Source organism: Centropristis striata, chromosome 13 (genome assembly GCF_030273125.1).
Source record: "Centropristis striata isolate RG_2023a ecotype Rhode Island chromosome 13, C.striata_1.0, whole genome shotgun sequence".
In the NCBI taxonomy this organism is placed as follows: Eukaryota; Metazoa; Chordata; class Actinopteri; order Perciformes; family Serranidae; genus Centropristis; species Centropristis striata.
In genome coordinates this window covers 37649356-37672077 of record NC_081529.1, presented here as the reverse complement: position 1 = coordinate 37672077, position 22722 = coordinate 37649356, and the positions used below count along the sequence as shown (strand labels likewise).

The window sequence follows — 22722 nt, the reverse complement described above, 5'->3', positions numbered from 1 at the left end:
ACAGAAAAATACACAGAATTACCAAAAAAGAGACATAATTATTTTTTAAAAAAGATCCAAAATGACCAAAAAAGACACAAAATGACAGAAAAAAACCTAAATTACTTAAAAAAGACACAAAATTACAAAAAATAAAAGACACAAAATGACCCAAAAAGACACAAAATGACAGAAAAAAAGACACAACATTGTTTAAAAAAGACATACAATTATTAAAAAAGACACAAAATTACTAAAAAAAGACACCTAATTATTAAAAAAGACACACAATTATTAAAAAAGACACAGAATGACCAAAAAGACACAAAATCATTAAAAAAAGACAAAATGACCAAAAACAGTAATTAAAGGGACCTTCCACACACAACACATAAAGTGCCATTCATATAAAACTCACATTAAACTTTCATATCAAGGTGGGGGCCACAAAATATCAGCACGAGGGCCACAATTGGCCCGCGGGCCGCCAGTTTGAGACCCCTGCTGTAAATAAAAGAATACAGAAGCATTTGTTTACAAAATGTGCATATAATGATTTAGAGCAGATGAGTTTGTTTACATCAGGTTTTACCTGATTCACCTTCATACAACTAGTGAAGTGACCATAGTGGGAGATTTATATAATACTATTATAATAACTAATATAAGCAGATTCATCAATTCTGGCCAAATGAAAGTGTGATGTACAATGAGGTGTAATACTCTATACACGTAGTATTAATATACAAAGTGTGTATTGGGTCATACATGGATGGACATTGAGATATAAAGAGACACAGAAATAGTTATTTTAAACCCGTTCAACATGGTTAGACAGATATACAGACACAGATATAGGAGGGGAGAAGTTTACACAGAGCTGAGAGGAGAGGACAGGACAGGCTGTTTACACAGAGCAGAGAGGAGAGGACAGGAGAGGCTGTTTACACAGAGCTGAGAGGAGAGGACAGGAGAGGCTGTTTACACAGAGCAGAGAGGAGAGGACAGGAGAGGCTGTTTACACAGAGCAGAGAGGAGAGGACAGGAGAGGCTGTTTACACAGAGCAGAGAGGAGAGGACAGGAGAGGCTGTTTACACAGAGCAGAGAGGAGAGGACAGGAGAGGCTGTTTACACAGAGCTGAGAGGAGAGGACAGGAGAGGCTGTTTACACAGAGCAGAGAGGAGAGGACAGGACAGGCTGTTTACACAGAGCAGAGAGGAGAGGACAGGAGAGGCTGTTTACACAGAGCAGAGAGGAGAGGACAGGAGAGGCTGTTTACACAGAGCAGAGAGGAGAGGACAGGAGAGGCTGTTTACACAGAGCAGAGAGGAGAGGACAGGAGAGGCTGTTTACACAGAGCTGAGAGGAGAGGACAGGAGAGGCTGTTTACACAGAACAGAGAGGAGAGGACAGGAGAGGCTGTTTACACAGAGCAGAGGGGAGAGGACAGGAGAGGACAGGCTGTTTACACAGAGCAGAGAGGAGAGGACAGGAGAGGCTGTTTACACAGAGCAGAGAGGAGAGGACAGGAGAGGAGAGGCTGTTTACACAGAGCAGAGAGGAGAGGACAGGAGAGGCTGTTTACACAGAGCAGAGAGGAGAGGACAGGAGAGGCTGTTTACACAGAGCAGAGGGGAGAGGACAGGAGAGGAGAGGCTGTTTACACAGAGCTGAGAGGAGAGGCTGTTTACACAGAGCAGAGGGAAGAGGACAGGAGAGGCTGTTTACACAGAGCAGAGAGGAGAGGCTGTTTACACAGAGCTGAGAGGAGAGGACAGGAGAGGCTGTTTACACAGAGCAGAGAGGAGAGGACAGGAGAGGCTGTTTACACAGAGCAGAGGGGAGAGGACAGGAGAGGCTGTTTACACAGAGCAGAGAGGAGAGGACAGGAGAGGCTGTTTACACAGAGCAGAGAGGAGAGGACAGGAGAGGCTGTTTACACAGAGCAGAGAGGAGAGGACAGGAGAGGCTGTTTACACAGAGCAGAGAGGAGAGGACAGGAGAGGAGAGGCTGTTTACACAGAGCAGAGAGGAGAGGACAGGAGAGGCTGTTTACACAGAGCAGAGGGGAGAGGACAGGAGAGGCTGTTTACACAGAGCAGAGAGGAGAGGACAGGACAGGCTGTTTACACAGAGCAGAGGGGAGAGGACAGGAGAGGCTGTTTACACAGAGCAGAGGGGAGAGGATAGGAGAGGAGAGGCTGTTTACACAGAGCAGAGGGAAGAGGACAGGAGAGGCTGTTTACACAGAGCAGAGAGGAGAGGCTGTTTACACAGAGCTGAGAGGAGAGGACAGGAGAGGCTGTTTACACAGAGCTGAGAGGAGAGGACAGGAGAGGCTGTTTACACAGAGCAGAGAGGAGAGGACAGGAGAGGCTGTTTACACAGAGCAGAGGGGAGAGGACAGGAGAGGCTGTTTACACAGAGCAGAGAGGAGAGGACAGGAGAGGAGAGGCTGTTTACACAGAGCTGAGAGGAGAGGACAGGAGAGGCTGTTTACACAGAGCTGAGGGGAGAGGACAGAAGAGGCTGTTTACACAGAGCTGAGAGGAGAGGACAGGAGAGGCTGTTTACACAGAGCTAAGAGGAGAGGACAGGACAGGCTGTTTACACAGCAGAGAGGAGAGGACAGGAGAGGCTGTTTACACAGAGCTGAGAGGAGAGGACAGGAGAGGCTGTTTACACAGAGCAGAGAGGAGAGGACAGGAGAGGCTGTTTACACAGAGCAGAGAGGAGAGGACAGGAGAGGCTGTTTACACAGAGCAGAGGGGAGAGGACAGGAGAGGCTGTTTACACAGAGCAGAGAGGAGAGGCTGTTTACACAGAGCTGAGAGGAGAGGACAGGAGAGGCTGTTTACACAGAGCTGAGAGGAGAGGACAGGAGAGGCTGTTTACACAGAGCAGAGGGGAGAGGACAGGAGAGGAGAGGCTGTTTACACAGAGCTGAGAGGAGAGGCTGTTTACACAGAGCAGAGGGAAGAGGACAGGAGAGGCTGTTTACACAGAGCAGAGAGGAGAGGCTGTTTACACAGAGCTGAGAGGAGAGGACAGGAGAGGCTGTTTACACAGAGCAGAGAGGAGAGGACAGGAGAGGCTGTTTACACAGAGCAGAGAGGAGAGGACAGGAGAGGCTGTTTACACAGAGCAGAGAGGAGAGGACAGGAGAGGCTGTTTACACAGAGCAGAGGGGAGAGGACAGGAGAGGCTGTTTACACAGAGCAGAGAGGAGAGGACAGGAGAGGCTGTTTACACAGAGCAGAGAGGAGAGGACAGGAGAGGCTGTTTACACAGAGCAGAGAGGAGAGGACAGGAGAGGCTGTTTACACAGAGCAGAGAGGAGAGGACAGGAGAGGCTGTTTACACAGAGCAGAGAGGAGAGGACAGGAGAGGAGAGGCTGTTTACACAGAGCAGAGAGGAGAGGACAGGAGAGGCTGTTTACACAGAGCAGAGGGGAGAGGACAGGAGAGGCTGTTTACACAGAGCAGAGAGGAGAGGACAGGACAGGCTGTTTACAGAGAGCAGAGAGGAGAGGACAGGAGAGGAGAGGCTGTTTACACAGAGCAGAGAGGAGAGGACAGGAGAGGCTGTTTACACAGAGCAGAGGGGAGAGGACAGGAGAGGCTGTTTACACAGAGCAGAGAGGAGAGGACAGGACAGGCTGTTTACAGAGAGCAGAGGGGAGAGGACAGGAGAGGCTGTTTACACAGAGCAGAGGGGAGAGGATAGGAGAGGAGAGGCTGTTTACACAGAGCACAGGGAAGAGGACAGGAGAGGCTGTTTACACAGAGCAGAGAGGAGAGGCTGTTTACACAGAGCTGAGAGGAGAGGACAGGAGAGGCTGTTTACACAGAGCTGAGAGGAGAGGACAGGAGAGGCTGTTTACACAGAGCAGAGAGGAGAGGACAGGACAGGCTGTTTACACAGCAGAGAGGAGAGGACAGGAGAGGCTGTTTACACAGAGCTGAGAGGAGAGGACAGGAGAGGCTGTTTACACAGAGCAGAGAGGAGAGGACAGGACAGGCTGTTTACACAGAGCAGAGGGGAGAGGACAGGAGAGGCTGTTTACACAGAGCAGAGGGGAGAGGACAGGAGAGGAGAGGCTGTTTACACAGAGCTGAGAGGAGAGGACAGGAGAGGCTGTTTACACAGAGCTGAGGGGAGAGGACAGAAGAGGCTGTTTACACAGAGCTGAGAGGAGAGGACAGGAGAGGCTGTTTACACAGAGCTAAGAGGAGAGGACAGGACAGGCTGTTTACACAGCAGAGAGGAGAGGACAGGAGAGGCTGTTTACACAGAGCTGAGAGGAGAGGACAGGAGAGGCTGTTTACACAGAGCAGAGAGGAGAGGACAGGACAGGCTGTTTACACAGAGCAGAGGGGAGAGGACAGGAGAGGCTGTTTACACAGAGCAGAGGGGAGAGGACAGGAGAGGAGAGGCTGTTTACACAGAGCAGAGAGGAGAGGACAGGAGAGGCTGTTTACACAGAGCAGAGAGGAGAGGACAGGACAGGCTGTTTACACAGAGCAGAGGGGAGAGGACAGGAGAGGCTGTTTACACAGAGCAGAGGGGAGAGGACAGGAGAGGCTGTTTACACAGAGCAGAGGGGAGAGGACAGGAGAGGAGAGGGTGTTTACACAGAGCAGAGGGGAGAGGACAGGAGAGGCTGTTTACACAGAGCTGAGAGGAGAGGACAGGACAGGCTGTTTACACAGAGCAGAGGGGAGAGGACAGGAGAGGCTGTTTACACAGAGCAGAGGGGAGAGGACAGGAGAGGCTGTTTACACAGAGCAGAGAGGAGAGGACAGGAGAGGCTGTTTACACAGAGCAGAGGGGAGAGGACAGGAGAGGCTGTTTACACAGAGCAGAGAGGAGAGGACAGGACAGGCTGTTTACACAGAGCAGAGGGGAGAGGACAGGAGAGGCTGTTTACACAGAGCAGAGGGGAGAGGATAGGAGAGGAGAGGCTGTTTACACAGAGCAGAGGGAAGAGGACAGGAGAGGCTGTTTACACAGAGCAGAGAGGAGAGGCTGTTTACACAGAGCTGAGAGGAGAGGACAGGAGAGGCTGTTTACACAGAGCTGAGAGGAGAGGACAGGAGAGGCTGTTTACACAGAGCAGAGAGGAGAGGACAGGAGAGGCTGTTTACACAGAGCAGAGGGGAGAGGACAGGAGAGGCTGTTTACACAGAGCAGAGAGGAGAGGACAGGAGAGGAGAGGCTGTTTACACAGAGCTGAGAGGAGAGGACAGGAGAGGCTGTTTACACAGAGCTGAGGGGAGAGGACAGAAGAGGCTGTTTACACAGAGCTGAGAGGAGAGGACAGGAGAGGCTGTTTACACAGAGCTAAGAGGAGAGGACAGGACAGGCTGTTTACACAGCAGAGAGGAGAGGACAGGAGAGGCTGTTTACACAGAGCTGAGAGGAGAGGACAGGAGAGGCTGTTTACACAGAGCAGAGAGGAGAGGACAGGAGAGGCTGTTTACACAGAGCAGAGAGGAGAGGACAGGAGAGGCTGTTTACACAGAACAGAGGGGAGAGGACAGGAGAGGCTGTTTACACAGAGCAGAGAGGAGAGGACAGGACAGGCTGTTTACACAGAGCAGAGGGGAGAGGACAGGAGAGGCTGTTTACACAGAGCAGAGGGGAGAGGATAGGAGAGGAGAGGCTGTTTACACAGAGCAGAGGGAAGAGGACAGGAGAGGCTGTTTACACAGAGCAGAGAGGAGAGGCTGTTTACACAGAGCTGAGAGGAGAGGACAGGAGAGGCTGTTTACACAGAGCTGAGAGGAGAGGACAGGAGAGGCTTTTTACACAGAGCAGAGAGGAGAGGACAGGAGAGGCTGTTAACACAGAGCAGAGAGGAGAGGACAGGAGAGGCTGTTTACACAGAGCAGAGGGGAGAGGACAGGAGAGGCTGTTTACACAGAGCAGAGGGGAGAGGACAGGAGAGGAGAGGCTGTTTACACAGAGCAGAGGGGAGAGGACAGGAGAGGCTGTTTACACAGAGCTGAGAGGAGAGGACAGGACAGGCTGTTTACACAGAGCAGAGGGGAGAGGACAGGAGAGGCTGTTTACACAGAGCAGAGGGGAGAGGACAGGAGAGGCTGTTTACACAGAGCAGAGAGGAGAGGACAGGAGAGGAGAGGCTGTTTACACAGAGCTGAGGGGAGAGGACAGGGGAGGCTGTTTACACAGAGCAGAGAGGAGAGGACAGGAGAGGCTGTTTACACAGAGCAGAGGGGAGAGGACAGGAGAGGCTGTTTACACAGAGCAGAGAGGAGAGGACAGGAGAGGCTGTTTACACAGAGCTGAGAGGAGAGGACAGGAGAGGCTGTTTACACAGAGCTGAGGGGAGAGGACAGGAGAGGCTGTTTACACAGAGCTGAGAGGAGAGAGGACAGGAGAGGCTGTTTACACAGAGCTAAGAGGAGAGGACAGGACAGGCTGTTTACACAGCAGAGAGGAGAGGACAGGAGAGGCTGTTTACACAGAGCAGAGAGGAGAGGACAGGACAGGCTGTTTACACAGAGCTGAGAGGAGAGGACAGGAGAGGCTGTTTACACAGAGCTAAGAGGAGAGGACAGGAGAGGCTGTTTACACAGAGCTGAGGGGAGAGGACAGGAGAGGCTGTTTACACAGAGCTGAGAGGAGAGGACAGGAGAGGCTGTTTACACAGAGCTAAGAGGAGAGGACAGGACAGGCTGTTTACACAGCAGAGAGGAGAGGACAGGAGAGGCTGTTTACACAGAGCAGAGAGGAGAGGACAGGACAGGCTGTTTACACAGAGCTGAGAGGAGAGGACAGGACAGGCTGTTTACACAGAGCTGAGAGGAGAGGACAGGAGAGGCTGTTTACACAGAGCAGAGAGGAGAGGACAGGACAGGCTGTTTACACAGAGCTGAGAGGAGAGGACAGGAGAGGCTGTTTACACAGAGCTAAGAGGAGAGGACAGGAGAGGCTGTTTACACAGAGCTGAGGGGAGAGGACAGGAGAGGCTGTTTACACAGAGCTGAGAGGAGAGGACAGGAGAGGCTGTTTACACAGAGCTAAGAGGAGAGGACAGGACAGGCTGTTTACACAGCAGAGAGGAGAGGACAGGAGAGGCTGTTTACACAGAGCAGAGAGGAGAGGACAGGACAGGCTGTTTACACAGAGCTGAGAGGAGAGGACAGGACAGGCTGTTTACACAGAGCTGAGAGGAGAGGACAGGAGAGGCTGTTTACACAGAGCTAAGAGGAGAGGACAGGACAGGCTGTTTACACAGCAGAGAGGAGAGGACAGGAGAGGCTGTTTACACAGAGCAGAGAGGAGAGGACAGGACAGGCTGTTTACACAGAGCTGAGAGGAGAGGACAGGAGAGGCTGTTTACACAGCAGAGAGGAGAGGACAGGAGAGGCTGTTTACACAGAGCAGAGAGGAGAGGACAGGACAGGCTGTTTACACAGAGCTAAGAGGAGAGGACAGGACAGGCTGTTTACACAGCAGAGAGGAGAGGACAGGAGAGGCTGTTTACACAGAGCAGAGAGGAGAGGACAGGAGAGGCTGTTTACACAGAGCTGAGGGGAGAGGACAGGAGAGGCTGTTTACACAGAGCTGAGAGGAGAGGACAGGAGAGGCTGTTTACACAGAGCTAAGAGGAGAGGACAGGACAGGCTGTTTACACAGCAGAGAGGAGAGGACAGGAGAGGCTGTTTACACAGCACTTCAATATGTACAATATGTGAGGAGAACTGTTTTCATAATTTTGTGTTTTTTATGTGTTTTTTTGTCATTTTGTGTCTTTTTTGGTCATTTTGTGTCTTTTTTGTCATTTGTTTAGTCATTTTGTCTTTTTTTTTTAATCTTTTTTGTCTTTTTTTGTCATTTTGTGTCTTTTTTTGTCATTTTTTTGTCATTTTGTGTCTTTTTTGGTCAATTTTTTTGTCATTTTGTGTCTTTTTTAAGTGATTTTGTGTCTTCTTTGGTCATTTTGTGTCTTTTTTTTGTCATTTTTTGTCATTTTGTGTCTTTTTTTAAGTGATTTTGTGTCATTTTTGTGTCATCTTTGGTCATTTTGTGTCTAGTTACTGCAGTTAGACTCTGTCGGACAGAATAGGTGAACTAGATATTTAAAGTCTGTCTTGCTGCACATTATGTGTCTCTACTCCCCTCATCTTATGGAACAGTGTTTCTTCAGTAACCCTTTAACCTCTGGGAGCTGCTGAGTGTAACCACAACATCTAGTGTGACAGTTGTAACAGAGCTCAGTCGGTGTCTCAGTGCCTTGCTTAAGAGCACTGTTGTCTGACAAACTCTTCTTTTAATTAAAGGCTGTAACTCATGTTGCAAACACAAGTTTCATACTGTCATTATCTACCAGGTGCTTGGTGAACTGTAGCATTCAACTACAGGAAGTTGCTCTATGTTTATTAAGCTCCACTCATTACACATTAAACAGGAAGTCTACACACAAGTCAAGTCAAAGTTTATTTATAGACATTTAAAAACAACCTCAGTTGACCAAAGTGCTGTACAGTTATTAAAATACAGTAAAAATCATACACACGTAGAGTAATAAATAAAAACAATAAAATACCACACTGTAAAAAAGGTCTAAAACCAGATCAAACAGTAAATCTAAAGGTCTAAAACCAGATCAAACAGTAAATCTAAAGGTCTAAAACCAGATCAAACAGTAAATCTAAAGGTCTAAAACCAGATCAAACAGTAAATCTAAAGGTCTAAAACCAGATCAAACAGTAAATCTAAAGGTCTAAAACCAGATCAAACAGTAAATCTAAAGGTCTAAAACCAGATCAAACAGTAAATCTAAAGGTCTAAAACCAGATCAAACAGTAAATCTAAAGGTCTAAAACCAGATAAAACAGTAAATCTAAAGGTCTAAAACCAGATCAAACAGTAAATCTAAAGGTCTAAAACCAGATCAAACAGTAAATCTAAAGGTCTAAAACCAGATAAAACAGTAAATCTAAAGGTCTAAAACCAGATCAAACAGTAAATCTAAAGGTCTAAAACCAGATAAAACAGTAAATCTAAAGGTCTAAAACCAGATCAAACAGTAAATCTAAAGGTCTAAAACCAGATCAAACAGTAAATCTAAAGGTCTAAAACCAGATCAAACAGTAAATCTAAAGGTCTAAAACCAGATCAAACAGTAAATCTAAAGGTCTAAAAACCAGATCAAACAGTAAATCTAAAGGTCTAAAACCAGATCAAACAGTAAATCTAAAGGTCTAAAACCAGATCAAACAGTAAATCTAAAGGTCTAAAACCAGATCAAACAGTAAATCTAAAGGTCTAAAACCAGATCAAACAGTAAATCTAAAGGTCTAAAACCAGATCAAACAGTAAATCTAAAGGTCTAAAAACCAGATCAAACAGTAAATCTAAAGGTCTAAAAACCAGATCAAACAGTAAATCTGAGGGAAATGATCTTGCTGCATGGACAGATAATTTACCTTGACAAGATTTATTAAATTAAGATTATTAAATCTAGAAATAAGCATGTTGAACACTTAAAATAAGAAATTAACTCTTAAAACAAGATAAATTATCTAACACTTCTAAATATATTGTAAATTATTTATTGTAAAAACAATAAAACAATCAAATAATATTAAAAACTCAGTCTAAAAACAGAGTTAGAGTTAAAAAGGAAATAAAAGAGTAAAAAGTTAAAGAAAAAACACATTCATTTTATAATAAAAGATAGCAGTAGGACATTGTGAATGTGTGTATTTAAATGTTTTTCTCTTTGTCTAAGTGTGTCCTAACTTGCATCACTAGTTCATGTCAGACAGCAGAAAAATTATATTTTCCACTCTCTCACATAATGACTTATTCTTTTTCCAAATATCAATCAACTCTTTGAAATAATAATAATAATAATAATAATAATGATAATAACAATTTGCTTTGCAGGGGCCATAAAAACAGAGTTGTTCAGATGTTTTCCTGCTGTAAAACAGGACGAGGCAGGACAGGAATGTAGCGTTAATGTGTCCTGGTGGAGACAACAACATGCTAACTGCACCAGTCTGTCTCTGCAGATTCACACCTCCTTCTGTTTAACTTTTATTTAAAACTGCAACTAAATCAGCATCTCAAAATCCCTGAAAAAGGAGATTATTTAATCAGTCAAAGTTAATGTTTTTCAAGTAAGGCCAAAACCTAATCATAATAAACAAAAGTTAAGTACATTTTGATGCTGATACTTTTGTACTTTTACTTCAGTAAAACCAAAATTTACCAGAAATGACCAAAGACGAGGTAAAATAAACAAAAAACAAAATTACCTTAAAAAAAAAGCCATTAAAGTTCCGAAAAATAAGTGAAAAGACACAAAATTACAGGCAAAACCCCTCAAAACGTTTAAAAAAAAGACACAAAATTCAAAAAAATAATTAAAACGACCAAAAAAAGAATTAAAATTATCAAAAAAAATACACAAAAAATTACAAAATTTTCAAAAAGACACAAAATTACAAAAAAGATTTTACAATTACCAAAAAAGCGACGACATTTAAAAAAGACACAAAATTACCAAAATAAAAGACACAAAATTACCAACAAATTTATATATATATTTATAATATCTAAAACAATCTGAGTGGGTTCATTCTGCATAACGAGTACTTTTACTTTTGATACTTTAAGTACATTTTGATGCTGATACTTTTGTACTTTTACTTCAGTAAGTTTTGAATGCAGTACTTTTACTGTAGTGGAGTCATTTCACAGTGTGTATTAGTACTTTTACTGTAGTGGAGTCATTTCACAGTGTGTATTAGTACTTTTACTGTAGTGGAGTCATTTCACAGTGTGTATTAGTACTTTTACTGTAGTGGAGTCATTTCACAGTGTGTATTAGTACTTTTACTGTAGTGGAGTCATTTCACAGTGTGTATTAGTACTTTTACTGTAGTGGAGTCATTTCACAGTGTGTATTAGTACTTTTACTGTAGTGGAGTCATTTCACAGTGTGTATTAGTACTTTTACTGTAGTGGAGTCATTTCACAGTGTGTATTAGTACTTTTACTGTAGTGGAGTCATTTCACAGTGTGTATTAGTACTTTTACTGTAGTGGAGTCATTTCACAGTGTGTACTAGTACTTTTACTATAGTGGAGTCATTTCACAGTGTGTATTAGTACTTTTACTTCAGTAAAACCAAAATTTACCAGAAATGACCAAAGACGAGGTAAAATAAACAAAAAACAAAATTACCTTTAAAAAAAAAATGCCATTAAAGTTCCGAAAAATAAGTGAAAAGACACAAAATTACAGGCGAAACCCCACAAAACGTTAAAAAAAAAGACACAAAATTCAAAAAAATAATTAAAACGACCAAAAAAAGAATTAAAATTATCAACAAAAAAAACCACAAAAAATTACAAAATTTTCAAAAAGACACAAAATTACAAAAAAGATTTACAATTACCAAAAAAGCGACAACATTTGAAAAAGACAAAATTACCAAAATAAAAGACACAAAATTACCAAAAATCTAATAATATATTTATAATATATAAAACAATCATAGTGGGTCCATTCTGCATAACGAGTACTTTTACTTTTGATACTTTAAGTACATTTTGATGCTGATACTTCAGTACTTTTACTTCAGTAAGTTTTAAATGCAGGACTTTTACTGTAGTGGAGTCATTTCACAGTGTGTATTAGTACTTTTACTGTAGTGGAGTCATTTCACAGTGTGTATTAGTACTTTTACTGTAGTGGAGTCATTTCACAGTGTGTATTAGTACTTTTACTGTAGTGGAGTCATTTCACAGTGTGTATTAGTACTTTTACTGCAGTAAAACCAAAATGTACCAAAAATTACCAAAGACGTGGTAAAATAACCCCAAAAATAAACAAAATTACCTTAAAAAAAACCCCATAAAAGTTCCAAAAAATAAGCGAAAACACACATTTTCAAAAAAAGAATTAAAATTACCAAAAAAGACACAAAAAATTACAAAAAAGATTTATAATTACCAAAAAGCGACATTTAAAAAAGACACAAAATTACCAACAAATTTATATATATATTTATAATATATAAACAATCTGAGTGGGTTCATTCTGCATAAAGAGTACTTTTATTTTTGATACTTTAAGTACATGTTGACGCTGATACTTTCGTACTTTTACTGCAGTAAGTTTTGAATGCAGGACTTTTACTGTAGTGGAGTCATTTCACAGAGTGTATTAGTACTTTTACTGCAGTAAATGATGTGAATACTTCTTCCACCTCTGTCCTTTATTCTGTACCAACTGAACTACTGCATCTTTATCACAGCTGATATTCAAACATATCAAGTTTCACCACTAGGGGCTCTATAGAGTAACAACCAGGGAGAGTCAGTGAATAAACCCTGAACCACTTCATAGCCAACTTCACAACCAGAATAAAACCATTTAAAACCAGTTAACACCATTTAAAACCAGAATTAAACCATTTAAAACCAGAATAAAACCAGTTAAAACCATTTAAAACCAGTTAAAACCATTTAAAACCAGAATTAAACCATTTAAAACCAGAATAAAACCAGAATAAAACCAAGAGATTTCTTAAATTAAGATGATTAAATCTAGAAATAAGCATGTTGAACACTTAAAATAAGAAATTAACTCTTAAAACCAGATAGTGTTCCATGTACTGTGTAAGGGAAGCTGCAGTTTGTCCTGAAAGTAACAAGAAACATTGATCTGGAAAGCTGTACGTCAGATCAGATTTCTGTTACAACCAACAAGAGGAACGCAGCACAGAGACTTGGTGCTTACTCAGCCTTTTTCTTGTCAGTTTGCAGATGATAATGTTGGATATGACATCAAGTCAACAGGTCAAAGGTGGTGATGAGGCAGACTGTTTGTTTATTTGTTTACTTTAATCATTTCCAGTTTGATTCCAACCAACTTTAATAAATAACTTCACTGGGAAACACGTCTGCAGTTGAAATGATAAACCATAAATCTCTTCACTAGTTGTGCTGATGGTTGATTTGTGTGTCTGTGTGTGTTGCAGCTCGCTGGCTTTGGGAACAAAAACTGGCTACAAGCTGTTTTCTCTGACCACGGTGGAAAAACTGGACTGTATCCATGAGAGTGGTGAGTATGGAGCTCTGACTCACCAACCCACAGTTACTAGAGAATTACATTTCACTGTTATTAACCCTTTGATGCACAACATGGTCTAAAGCAGGGGTCTCAAACTCAAATTACCTGGGGGCCGCTGGAGGCAGTATCACAATGACCAAAGAAAGACACAAAATTACTAAAAAAGACACAAAATTACTAAAAAAGACACACAATTACTAAAAAAGACACAAAATTGCTAAAAAAGACACAGAATTACTAAAAAAGACACAGAATTACTAAAAAAAAGACAAAACAATTTTAAAAAAAGACACAAAATGACACAAAAAAGACACAAAATGACAAAATAAATACACAGAATTACCAAAAAAGACACAATTTTTTTTTTAAAAATGAACAAAATGACAGAAAAAAAAACAAATTACTTAAAAAATAAACAAAATTACCAAAAAAGACACAAAATTATTTAAAAAAGACACAAAATTACTTAAAAAAGACACAAAATTACTAAAAAAGACACAAAATTGCTAAAAAAAAGACACAGAATTACTAAAAAGACACAGAATTACTAATAAAAAGACAAAATGACAGAAAAAAACAAAATTACTTTAAAAAAGACACAAAATTACTAAAAAAGACACAAAACAATTTTTAAAAAAGACACAAAATGACAGAAAAAACACTAAATTACTTAAAAAAGACACAAAATGACAAAATAAATACACAGAATTACCAAAAAAGACACAAAACAATTTTTAAAAAATGAATAAAATGACAGAAAAAAAACTAAATTACTTAAAAAATAAACAAAATGACCAAAAAAGACACAAAATTACTAAAAAGACACAAAATTACTAAAAAAGACACAAAATTACCAAAAAAGACACAAAATGACCGAAAAAACACTAAATTACTTAAAAAACGACACAAAATTACAAAATAATTACACAGAATTACCAAAAAAGACACAAAATTACTAAAAAAGACACAAAATTACTAAAAAGACACAAAATTACTAAAAAGACACAAAATTACTAAAAAAGACACAAAATTACCAAAAAAGACACAAAATGACAGAAAAAACACTAAATTACTTTAAAAAAAAGACACAAAATGACAAAATAATTACACAGAATTACCAAAAAAGACACAAAACAATGAAAAAAAATAAACAAAATGACAGAGAAAAACTAAATAACTTAAAAAAGAAACAAAATGACCAAAAAAGACACAAAATTATTACAAAAAGACAAACAATTATTAAAAGAAGGCACAAAATTATTTTAAAAAGACACAAAATTACCAAAAAAGACACAAAATTACTAAAAAGACACAAAATTACTAAAAAAGACACAAAATTACAGAAAAAAAACTAAATTACTTAAAAAACGACACAAAATGACAATAATTACACAGAATTACCAAAAAAGACACAAAACAATTTAAAAAAATAAACAAAATGACGGACCAAAAAAGACACAAAATGATTACAAAAAGACACACAATTATTAAAAAAAGGCACAAAATTATTTAAAAAAAGACACAAAATTACCACAAAAAAATACCTAAAAAAGTAATTAAAAGAATCTTCCACACACAACTCACATTAAACTTTCATATCAAGTTGGGGGCCACAAAATATCGTCTGTTGTAGGTGTGCTCCTTGTATATTATATAGTATCATAACATTACTAGTATTAATTGTTATAAATCTCCAAAGAATCTCATCATAGTGTACACACACCGGCAGTAGCCCCCGTGGCCCTTCCACTATTTACCCAGAGGACATTTTCTAGTTTATATTGTAGTACACTACAGGCCAAAAGTTTGGAAGCAACTTAAATGTTGTGTTGAGATGAGAATGTAATATTTCTCTTGAGGGAAAGGTTGAGGTAGCTGTCTCTACCTCGTGGGTCTAAGACACAACGAGTCAACATGAAAGCAGCGTCCCGTCCCGTCTGATCCTCCCTCTTCTCCCCAGCAGAGACTCCAGATGTCTACATCGTGGAGCGTCTGTTCTCCAGCAGTCTGGTGGTGGTGGTGAGCTCCTCCATGCCGCACCGCATGAACATCTACCACTTCAAGAAGGGGACGGAGATCTGCAACTACAGCTACCCCAACAACATCCTGGCTGTCAAGCTCAACAGACAGGTAGGACGCCACCTTCACACCCTCAGACAGGAGTGAAGCACCAGAACCAGAGGTGGAAAGTAACTCAGTACATTTACTCAAGTACTGGACTTAAGTATAATGTTGTAGTATTTCCATTTTATGTCATTTCATTCTTCTACTTCACTACATTTATCTGACAGCTTTAGTTACTTTACAGGTCGAGATTTAAGATAAAAAACAAGATCAATTAAAAGTGATTAGACATTTTTAAATTAAATCTTATCACAGTATATTTAGTAGTTAAATGAGCCCTGTCTTTACAAAATTAATACACTGCTTACATAAAAGCATCAATACAAATAATTTAATAATATATTTAGAATATATAAAACAAGTCAAGGTCACCTAAAAAAAAAAAAAAAAAGCTCTTCTTATTTTGCGTATAGCCCTCCTTTTTTTCAATTTTTATAAATCTTTTTATTGAAAAGCCAAGAGTAGTTACGATTACTTATCAGCATTTTTTTTATACACCTGCCTCCGGCCCCCGCGGCTCGTTAAGAAGAGCCTCTGGCCCCCGCAGCTCGTTAAGAAGAGCCTCTGGCCCCCGCGGCTCGTTAAGAAGAGCCTCTGGCCCCCCGCGGCTCGTTAAGAAGAGCCTCTGGCCCCCGCAGCTCGTTAAGAAGAGCCTCTGGCCCCCGCGGCTCGTTAAGAAGAGCCTCTGGCCCCCCGCGGCTCGTTAAGAAGAGCCTCCGGCCCCCGCGGCTCGTTAAGAAGAGCCTCCAGCCCCCGCGGCTAGTTAAGAAGAGCCTCCGGCCCCCGCGGGTATTTGGCGGAAGTGGAAACACCTTTTATGTAATGTCATGTAATGAGTGGGATTCCTGTGGGATTTTGGGATTGATGTGAGCAATAGAAGCCAACCCTGACTGCATTAACTTGGAGTGTAATGACCTGAGGTCTGCTGTGTCTTGCAGAGGCTTGTGGTGTGCCTTGAAGAATCCATTTATATCCACAACATCAAAGACATGAAGCTCCTGAAGACTCTGCTCAACACTCCCTCCAACCCCTCAGGTGACACTTTCATTTTGAGAGAAGTATAAACACACCCTTTCTGTTGTGCAATGTTAGTTTGGTTTATTGACTAAAACAACTTTAAGAAAAATTCCAATTTATTACAATTTGGGTATGGGTCTTATTGTCAATAGCAAAATATGACATAATCTACGGTGGCCCTTAGAGCTCACAGCGCTGCATCAATCTGACAACACAAGAGCAGCATTTAGAAAACAAACACCACAACACAACAGAAGTGTTTCCAGAGGACACTTAAAAGTGACGCACACGTCTGGACAAGCTTGTGATTTTATCACCTTATTTGAAGATAATTATAATTTCACGTTATAACGATTATAGCGCGCTAACGTTCATAGCATGCTAACGTTAGCGGGCTAGCAAGACCAAGACCAACTCGGTGCCGTTCAGAGAGACCAACTAAAACGGGAATCATTCATTTATTTGATTTGTTTAACTGCAATGTGATTGATATGTACTAGCAGGCTAACGCTAGTGGGCTAACGCAAGTGGGCTAACACTATATATGAAGTTATAACATGAAAATGTCATTATCATGAAATAAAGTGATAATTTCACACCATAAAGTTATAATGTGAAATAATATTTATCTTGAAATAACATGATAATATCATGTGTGTCCAGACATGTGCATCACTTTTAAGTGTCCTCTGGAAACACTTCTGTTGTGTTGTGGTGTTTGTTTTCTAAATGCTGCTCTTGTGTTGTCAGATTGATGAAGATGTTTTCTCAGTGTGCTTGTGTTTTGTGTATTTGCATGTGTTTTTTCTAGTTGCAGCGCTGTGAGCTCTCAGGGCCACCGTACATAACACTCAGTGAACAACTATTCAATAAAGGTTGACAATTATTTTTTAACACTCTCCCTCATGTCTCCCCTCTTGCAGGTCTCTGTGCTCTTTCTATAAACCATTCCAACTCCTACCTGGCATACCCCGGCAACGCCACCATTGGAGTTATCATAGTGTATGATGCCAACAGTTTGGTAAGCTAACAAGTCATCACAACACGGCTCACATGACATGCTACAGAATCGCTTGGTTTTATTGAGTTGGCTTGAAAGAGCACACTATGTACTATTCACCGGGCTTAATCCTAGGTTTTATTCTTCCGTTTCTTCCGTGTTTTTTCCGGTCGACTACTCCTCCCAGAGTTTTGGTCTCACATACACTAAAAAGGTATCAAATGGACCGGCTCGGCCATGACAAGTGTGCTGTGACTTTTCTAAGGGTTTCGGCAAACGGTTTTCAAATTATTCGTCAAAAACAGGTAAAAAACATCCCCCCAATGTTACCCTATGGAGAGTCTAGAGTGGATGACTTCATCGCTAGAGTGGAGAGGAGAGAAAAAATTGTCAAAAAATACATTTGGAAACAAATAATTATATTACAAAGCTTTTATGACTTTGTTTTAGAAATGTAGTGTCTTTTTTTGGTAATTTTACATAATTTTTGGGGTAATTTAGTGTCTTTTTCGTAATTTAGTGTCTTATTTTGGTCATTTTACCTAACTTTTTTGGTTTGGCACATACACTCAAAAGGTATCAAATCGGTTCGGCCATGACAAGTGTGCTATGACTTTTCGAAGGATTTTCGGCAAACGGTTTTCAAATTATTCTGCAAAAACACGCCAAAAAATCCCCCCAATTTTACCCTATGGAGAGGCTAGAGTGGATGACATAACTAGAGGGCAGAGACCTGAAACCGAATTTTTTTGACAGAACACAGGTTTAATTGGCAACGGTGGCAACACCGTTTTTTTTCTGGAAGCACTTTCTCTGAAGCTGTTTTTTTCTGAGGTCATCTTCTGTGTTAAAAAAATGTTGAAATAACTTTCTTTCTGTCTCCTGTATCATCCTTTTGGTCTTTCAGGACACGGTGACCCAGATCCAGGCTCATGACAGTCCTCTGGCAGCTCTCGCCTTCAATGCCTCGGCTACCAAACTTGCCAGTGCCTCAGAGAGGGTAAAACAGACCTCCGCCGCCTGAGATGCTTTACCTTTAGCTCCCACAGAGTTAGTCCTAGGGGGCATCCTGTCCATCCAACACTTTGGTACTACTATACATGTTCAGGGGTCCTCATAGACTGTTTTTTTAATTTGATTTTTCCCCCAGTGCCCCCACCAAAATATTAATTAGATTTTGGATTTTGCTATGTTTAAGTAAACACAGTACTATGAAATGTGTTTAGCACATTTATGTTCCTTAGAGGACAAAACTATGGTGGAAAACACATGCAAATACATAAAACACAAGCAAACTGAGAAAACATCTTCATCAATCTGACAACACAAGAGCAGCATTTAGAAAACAAACACCACAACACAACAGAAGTGTTTCCAGAGGACACTTAAAAGTGATGCACACGTCTGGACACGATTGATATTATCACGTTATTTGAAGATAATGATAATTTCACGTTATAACGCTACAACGATCATAGCATGCTAACGTTAGCGGGCTAGCAAGACGAAGACGAACTGGGTGCCGTTGAGAGAGACCAACTAAAACGTGAATCATTCATTTATTTGATATGTTTAACTGCAATGTGATTGATACGGGCTAGCAGGCTAACGCTAGTGGGCTAACGCTATATATCACATTATAGCATGAAAATATCATTATTATGAAGTAATGTGATAATTACACATAATAACGTGAAATTATGATTATCTTGAAAAAAACATGATCATTTCACGCGTGTCCAGACGTGTGCATCACTTTTAAGTGTCCTCTGGAAACACTTCTGTTGTGTTGTGGTCTTTGCAGCGTTTTTCTTATTGTGTTGTAGTTTTCTAAATGCTGAATTGTAATTTGAATTGATGAAGATGTTGCCAACATCTGATGTTCATGTAGCCAAGCAGAGACTTGAATCACGGTTTGTTCTCATAGGCTTCGAGTTTGCAAAGAAAACAGTTTGAACATTTCCCCTACATAATGACATCAGGATTACTGAAGTGAATAACTAGATATGAAGCACATGCATTCTTAGGACAGTGTATTTTTGTTAAAATGTGTTGCACACGTCAACATATTGGAATAACATTATTCTCAACAATTATTTTGGAATTTGTGCCCAAAGCTTCTCCAGCTTTAATCCAAGCTTTGCTCCACTTTGACCCATCACATCAAAATACATATGAGAGACACTAAAGGAACACTCTGCTAAAAAATATGTAGCTCTTGTGTTTCATAGTATATATGACACTTCACTGACTATACACACACATATATATATATTTAATGTCTGTCCAGGGCACCGTCATCCGAGTGTTCTCCGTTCCTGAAGGCCTTCGTCTGTTTGAATTCCGTCGGGGCATGAAGAGGTCAGAGTTCAAACACATCATATAAGATCTGCATTCTATAAGAGAAATACACTGACCAATGTAAGAGAAACACAGCTAACAATATAAAACTTGCATTCTTTTGGCATGCATGCAAGTGTGTGACTTTGGTGTTTAGGGTTAGACTGCAGCTGTGTTCTGAGAGCTGTAACTATTGGTTTAGATGTTAAAACTGTGTGTGTGTGTGTGTGTGTGTGTGTGTGTGTGTGTGTGCAGGTACGTCAATATCAGCTCTTTGTCCTTCAGCCCTGACGGCCAGTTCCTCTGTGCTTCCAGCAACACAGAGACAGTTCATATTTTTAAATTAGAGCAACTAGGACCAAGGTAAATACACACACACACACACACACACACACACACACATGTTAACCACATGGCATATACAGGTACATCTCAAAAGATTTGAATATCATGAAAAAGTTCAATATTTTTTGTCAATCATTTCAGAAAGTGAAACTCATACATTATATAGATTCATTACACATAGAGTGAAATATTTCAAGCCTGTTTTTCTTGTAATTTTGATGATTCTGGCTTACAGAGAATGAAAACACTAAACTCAGTGTCTCAGAAAATTAGAATATTACATTGGATCAATAAAAAAAGGATATTTAAACACAAATGTCAGGCTTCTGAAAAGTCTGTTCATTTCTATCTATCAATACTTGGTTGGGCTCCTTTTGCATGAATTACTGCATTAATACTGCGAAAATAATATTGAACATTTTCACGATATTCTAATTTTTTTTAGATGTACCTGTAGGGCCGTGCCCAATTGGGTGCTACAGTTAACCCTTTGGAGTTTGGGGCTATTTTGTCGGTTTTTGACTCCTTTTCATTCTGCCTGTATAAACGACTAAAAAAGTGTTCACCATGCCATTTTGGTATCATTGTTTTCAGCACAACCTCACCGATATGACCTGATTATTATTTTTTTCATTTTGACTTGCTGGATCAACATTTTGAACACAAAAACACACATAATACACACACAAAACCACACAAAAAATGACAAACACACAGAAAATTACAAAAACACACATAAAAATCACATTTTTTTAAACAAAAAACCCACTTAAAACACACAAAAACACACTGAAAACACATACATTTTCTTTACAAAAACCACCCAAAGAATTACAAAAAACACACAGAAAACACACAGAAAATGACAAAAAAACACACACAAAAATTGATAAAAATCACACATAAAAAATGACAAAAATCACACAAAAAAAACAGTAAAGACAAAATATTGCATTTAAAATGCTGAATGCAAACTGCAAAATTTGAAAAATCTGCAAAAACTCACACCTGGTTGAGGTGGTTGTTTTTTTTACCTTTGCTGAAAAAGAGTTGATGCATTAAATTGAACTTGGAAACTAGTAAAAAAAGCTGCCAGCAGGGCTCCATGCTGCTTCGTTTTTATGTTGCAGCGTCATGAAGAAGTCTTGCTCCGGTGCTTTGTGGACTCCAGAGGGTTAATTTAAAGATCTTTTTAGTTCTATTAGTCCTGACAACACTGTACTGTATATATGAAGTGATAGGAGGAACGTTCTAAATGTTTTTTACCCTGTGTGTAGTGGAGAGGACGAGGCGGCCACGTGGACCTCCTACGTAGGAAAGATGTTCTCAGCAGCCAGCAGCTACCTCCCTGCTCAGGTATCAGGCATGATGAGCCAAGACCGGGCCTTCGCCACTGTTCACCTCACCACCGGCCAGAGGAACGTCTGCAGCCTCGCCACGTCAGTTTCTCTTTTACATTACACTTCATCTGTGTTTGTGTTGTGTGTGTAGTTATGCTTTGTGGATTGACACAAATTTCTGTTCATTCCTGATCCAACTATGACTGGCACAGGAAACAGGTTGATGATAAACTATTTGAAGGGTGACAAGTAAGTGTACATTATTAGCCGTGTTTCCTTTAGGGGGAGGAGTGTCCACCAGGAAAGTCTCAGGCCACGCCCTCTCTAAAGTCTCAGGCCACGCCCTCCCTAAAGTCTCAGGCCACGCCCTCTCTAAAGTCTCAGGCCACGCCCTCTCTAAAGTCTCAGGCCACGCCCTCCCTAAAGTCTCAGGCCACGCCCTCCCTAAAGTCTCAGGCCACGCCCTCTCTAAAGTCTCAGGCCACGCCCTCTCTAACGTCTCAGGCCAAGCCCTCTCTAAAGTCGCAGGCCACGCCCTCTCTAAAGTCTCAGGCCACGCCCTCTCTAAAGTCTCAGGCCACGCCCTCCCTAAAGTCTCAGGCCACGCCCTCTCTAAAGTCTCAGGCCAAGCCCTCTCTAAAGTCGCAGGCCACGCCCTCTCTAAAGTCTCAGGCCACGCCCTCTCTAAAGTCTCAGGCCACGCCCTCTCTAAAGTCTCAGGCCACGCCCTCTCTAAAGTCTCAGGCCGCGCCGTCTCTAAAGTCGCAGGCCACGCCCTCTCTAAAGTCTCAGGCCACGCCCTCTCTAATGTCTCAGGCCACGCCCTCTCTAAAGTCTCAGGCCACGCCCTCTCTAAAGTCTCAGGCCACGCCCTCTCTAATGTCCCACGCCCTCCCTAATGTCTCAGGCCACGCCCTCTCTAATGTCTCAGGCCACGCCCTCTCGAAAGTCTCAGGCCACGCCCTCTCTAAAGTCTCAGGCCACACCTTCTCTAAAGTCTCAGGCCACGCCCTCCCTAATGTCTCAGGCCACGCCCTCTCTTAGCACATACACACTGTACTGCTACAGAGCTAACTGTTAGCCTGTTAGCACATACACACTGTACTGCTACAGAGCTAACTGTTAGCCTGTTAGCACATACACACTGTACTGCTACAGAGCTAACTGTTAGCCTGTTAGCACATACACACTGTACTGCTACAGAGCTAACTGTTAGCCTGTTAGCACATACACACTGTACTGCTACAGAGCTAACTGTTAGCCTGTTAGCAATTTGCAGACTGGACGCTAAGGGGTTAACATCCCCACGGCTCCGCAGCTAGGAGAGACTGCTGCAGGAGGACTGAGCCGCTTCGACTCGTTCTAACTCTTCTTAAGTTAAGAAGAGCCTCCGGCCCCCGTGGCTCGTTAAGAAGAGCCTCCGGCCCCCGCGGCTCGTTAAGAAGAGTAAGAACG

General features: G+C 41.3%; 1 protein-coding gene across 2 annotated transcripts in view; it reads left to right on the top strand.

Moving 5' to 3' along the window:
* The window catches only part of wipi1 (WD repeat domain, phosphoinositide interacting 1), a 34472-nt gene that overhangs the window by 2127 nt on the left and 9623 nt on the right, over nt 1-22722 (top strand). The window contains exons 2-9 of one of the 2 annotated variants that reach the window (XM_059347920.1): nt 13010-13092; nt 15065-15231; nt 16164-16260; nt 17166-17263; nt 18150-18242; nt 19533-19603; nt 19838-19945; nt 21205-21366. In XM_059347920.1, the coding sequence (XP_059203903.1) occupies nt 13010-13092; nt 15065-15231; nt 16164-16260; nt 17166-17263; nt 18150-18242; nt 19533-19603; nt 19838-19945; nt 21205-21366 (879 nt within the window). Of the gene's footprint in view, nt 1-13009; nt 13093-15061; nt 15232-16163; nt 16261-17165; nt 17264-18149; nt 18243-19532; nt 19604-19837; nt 19946-21204; nt 21367-22722 lie in introns of both variants that reach the window. The other variant, XM_059347919.1, reaches the window with a different exon arrangement.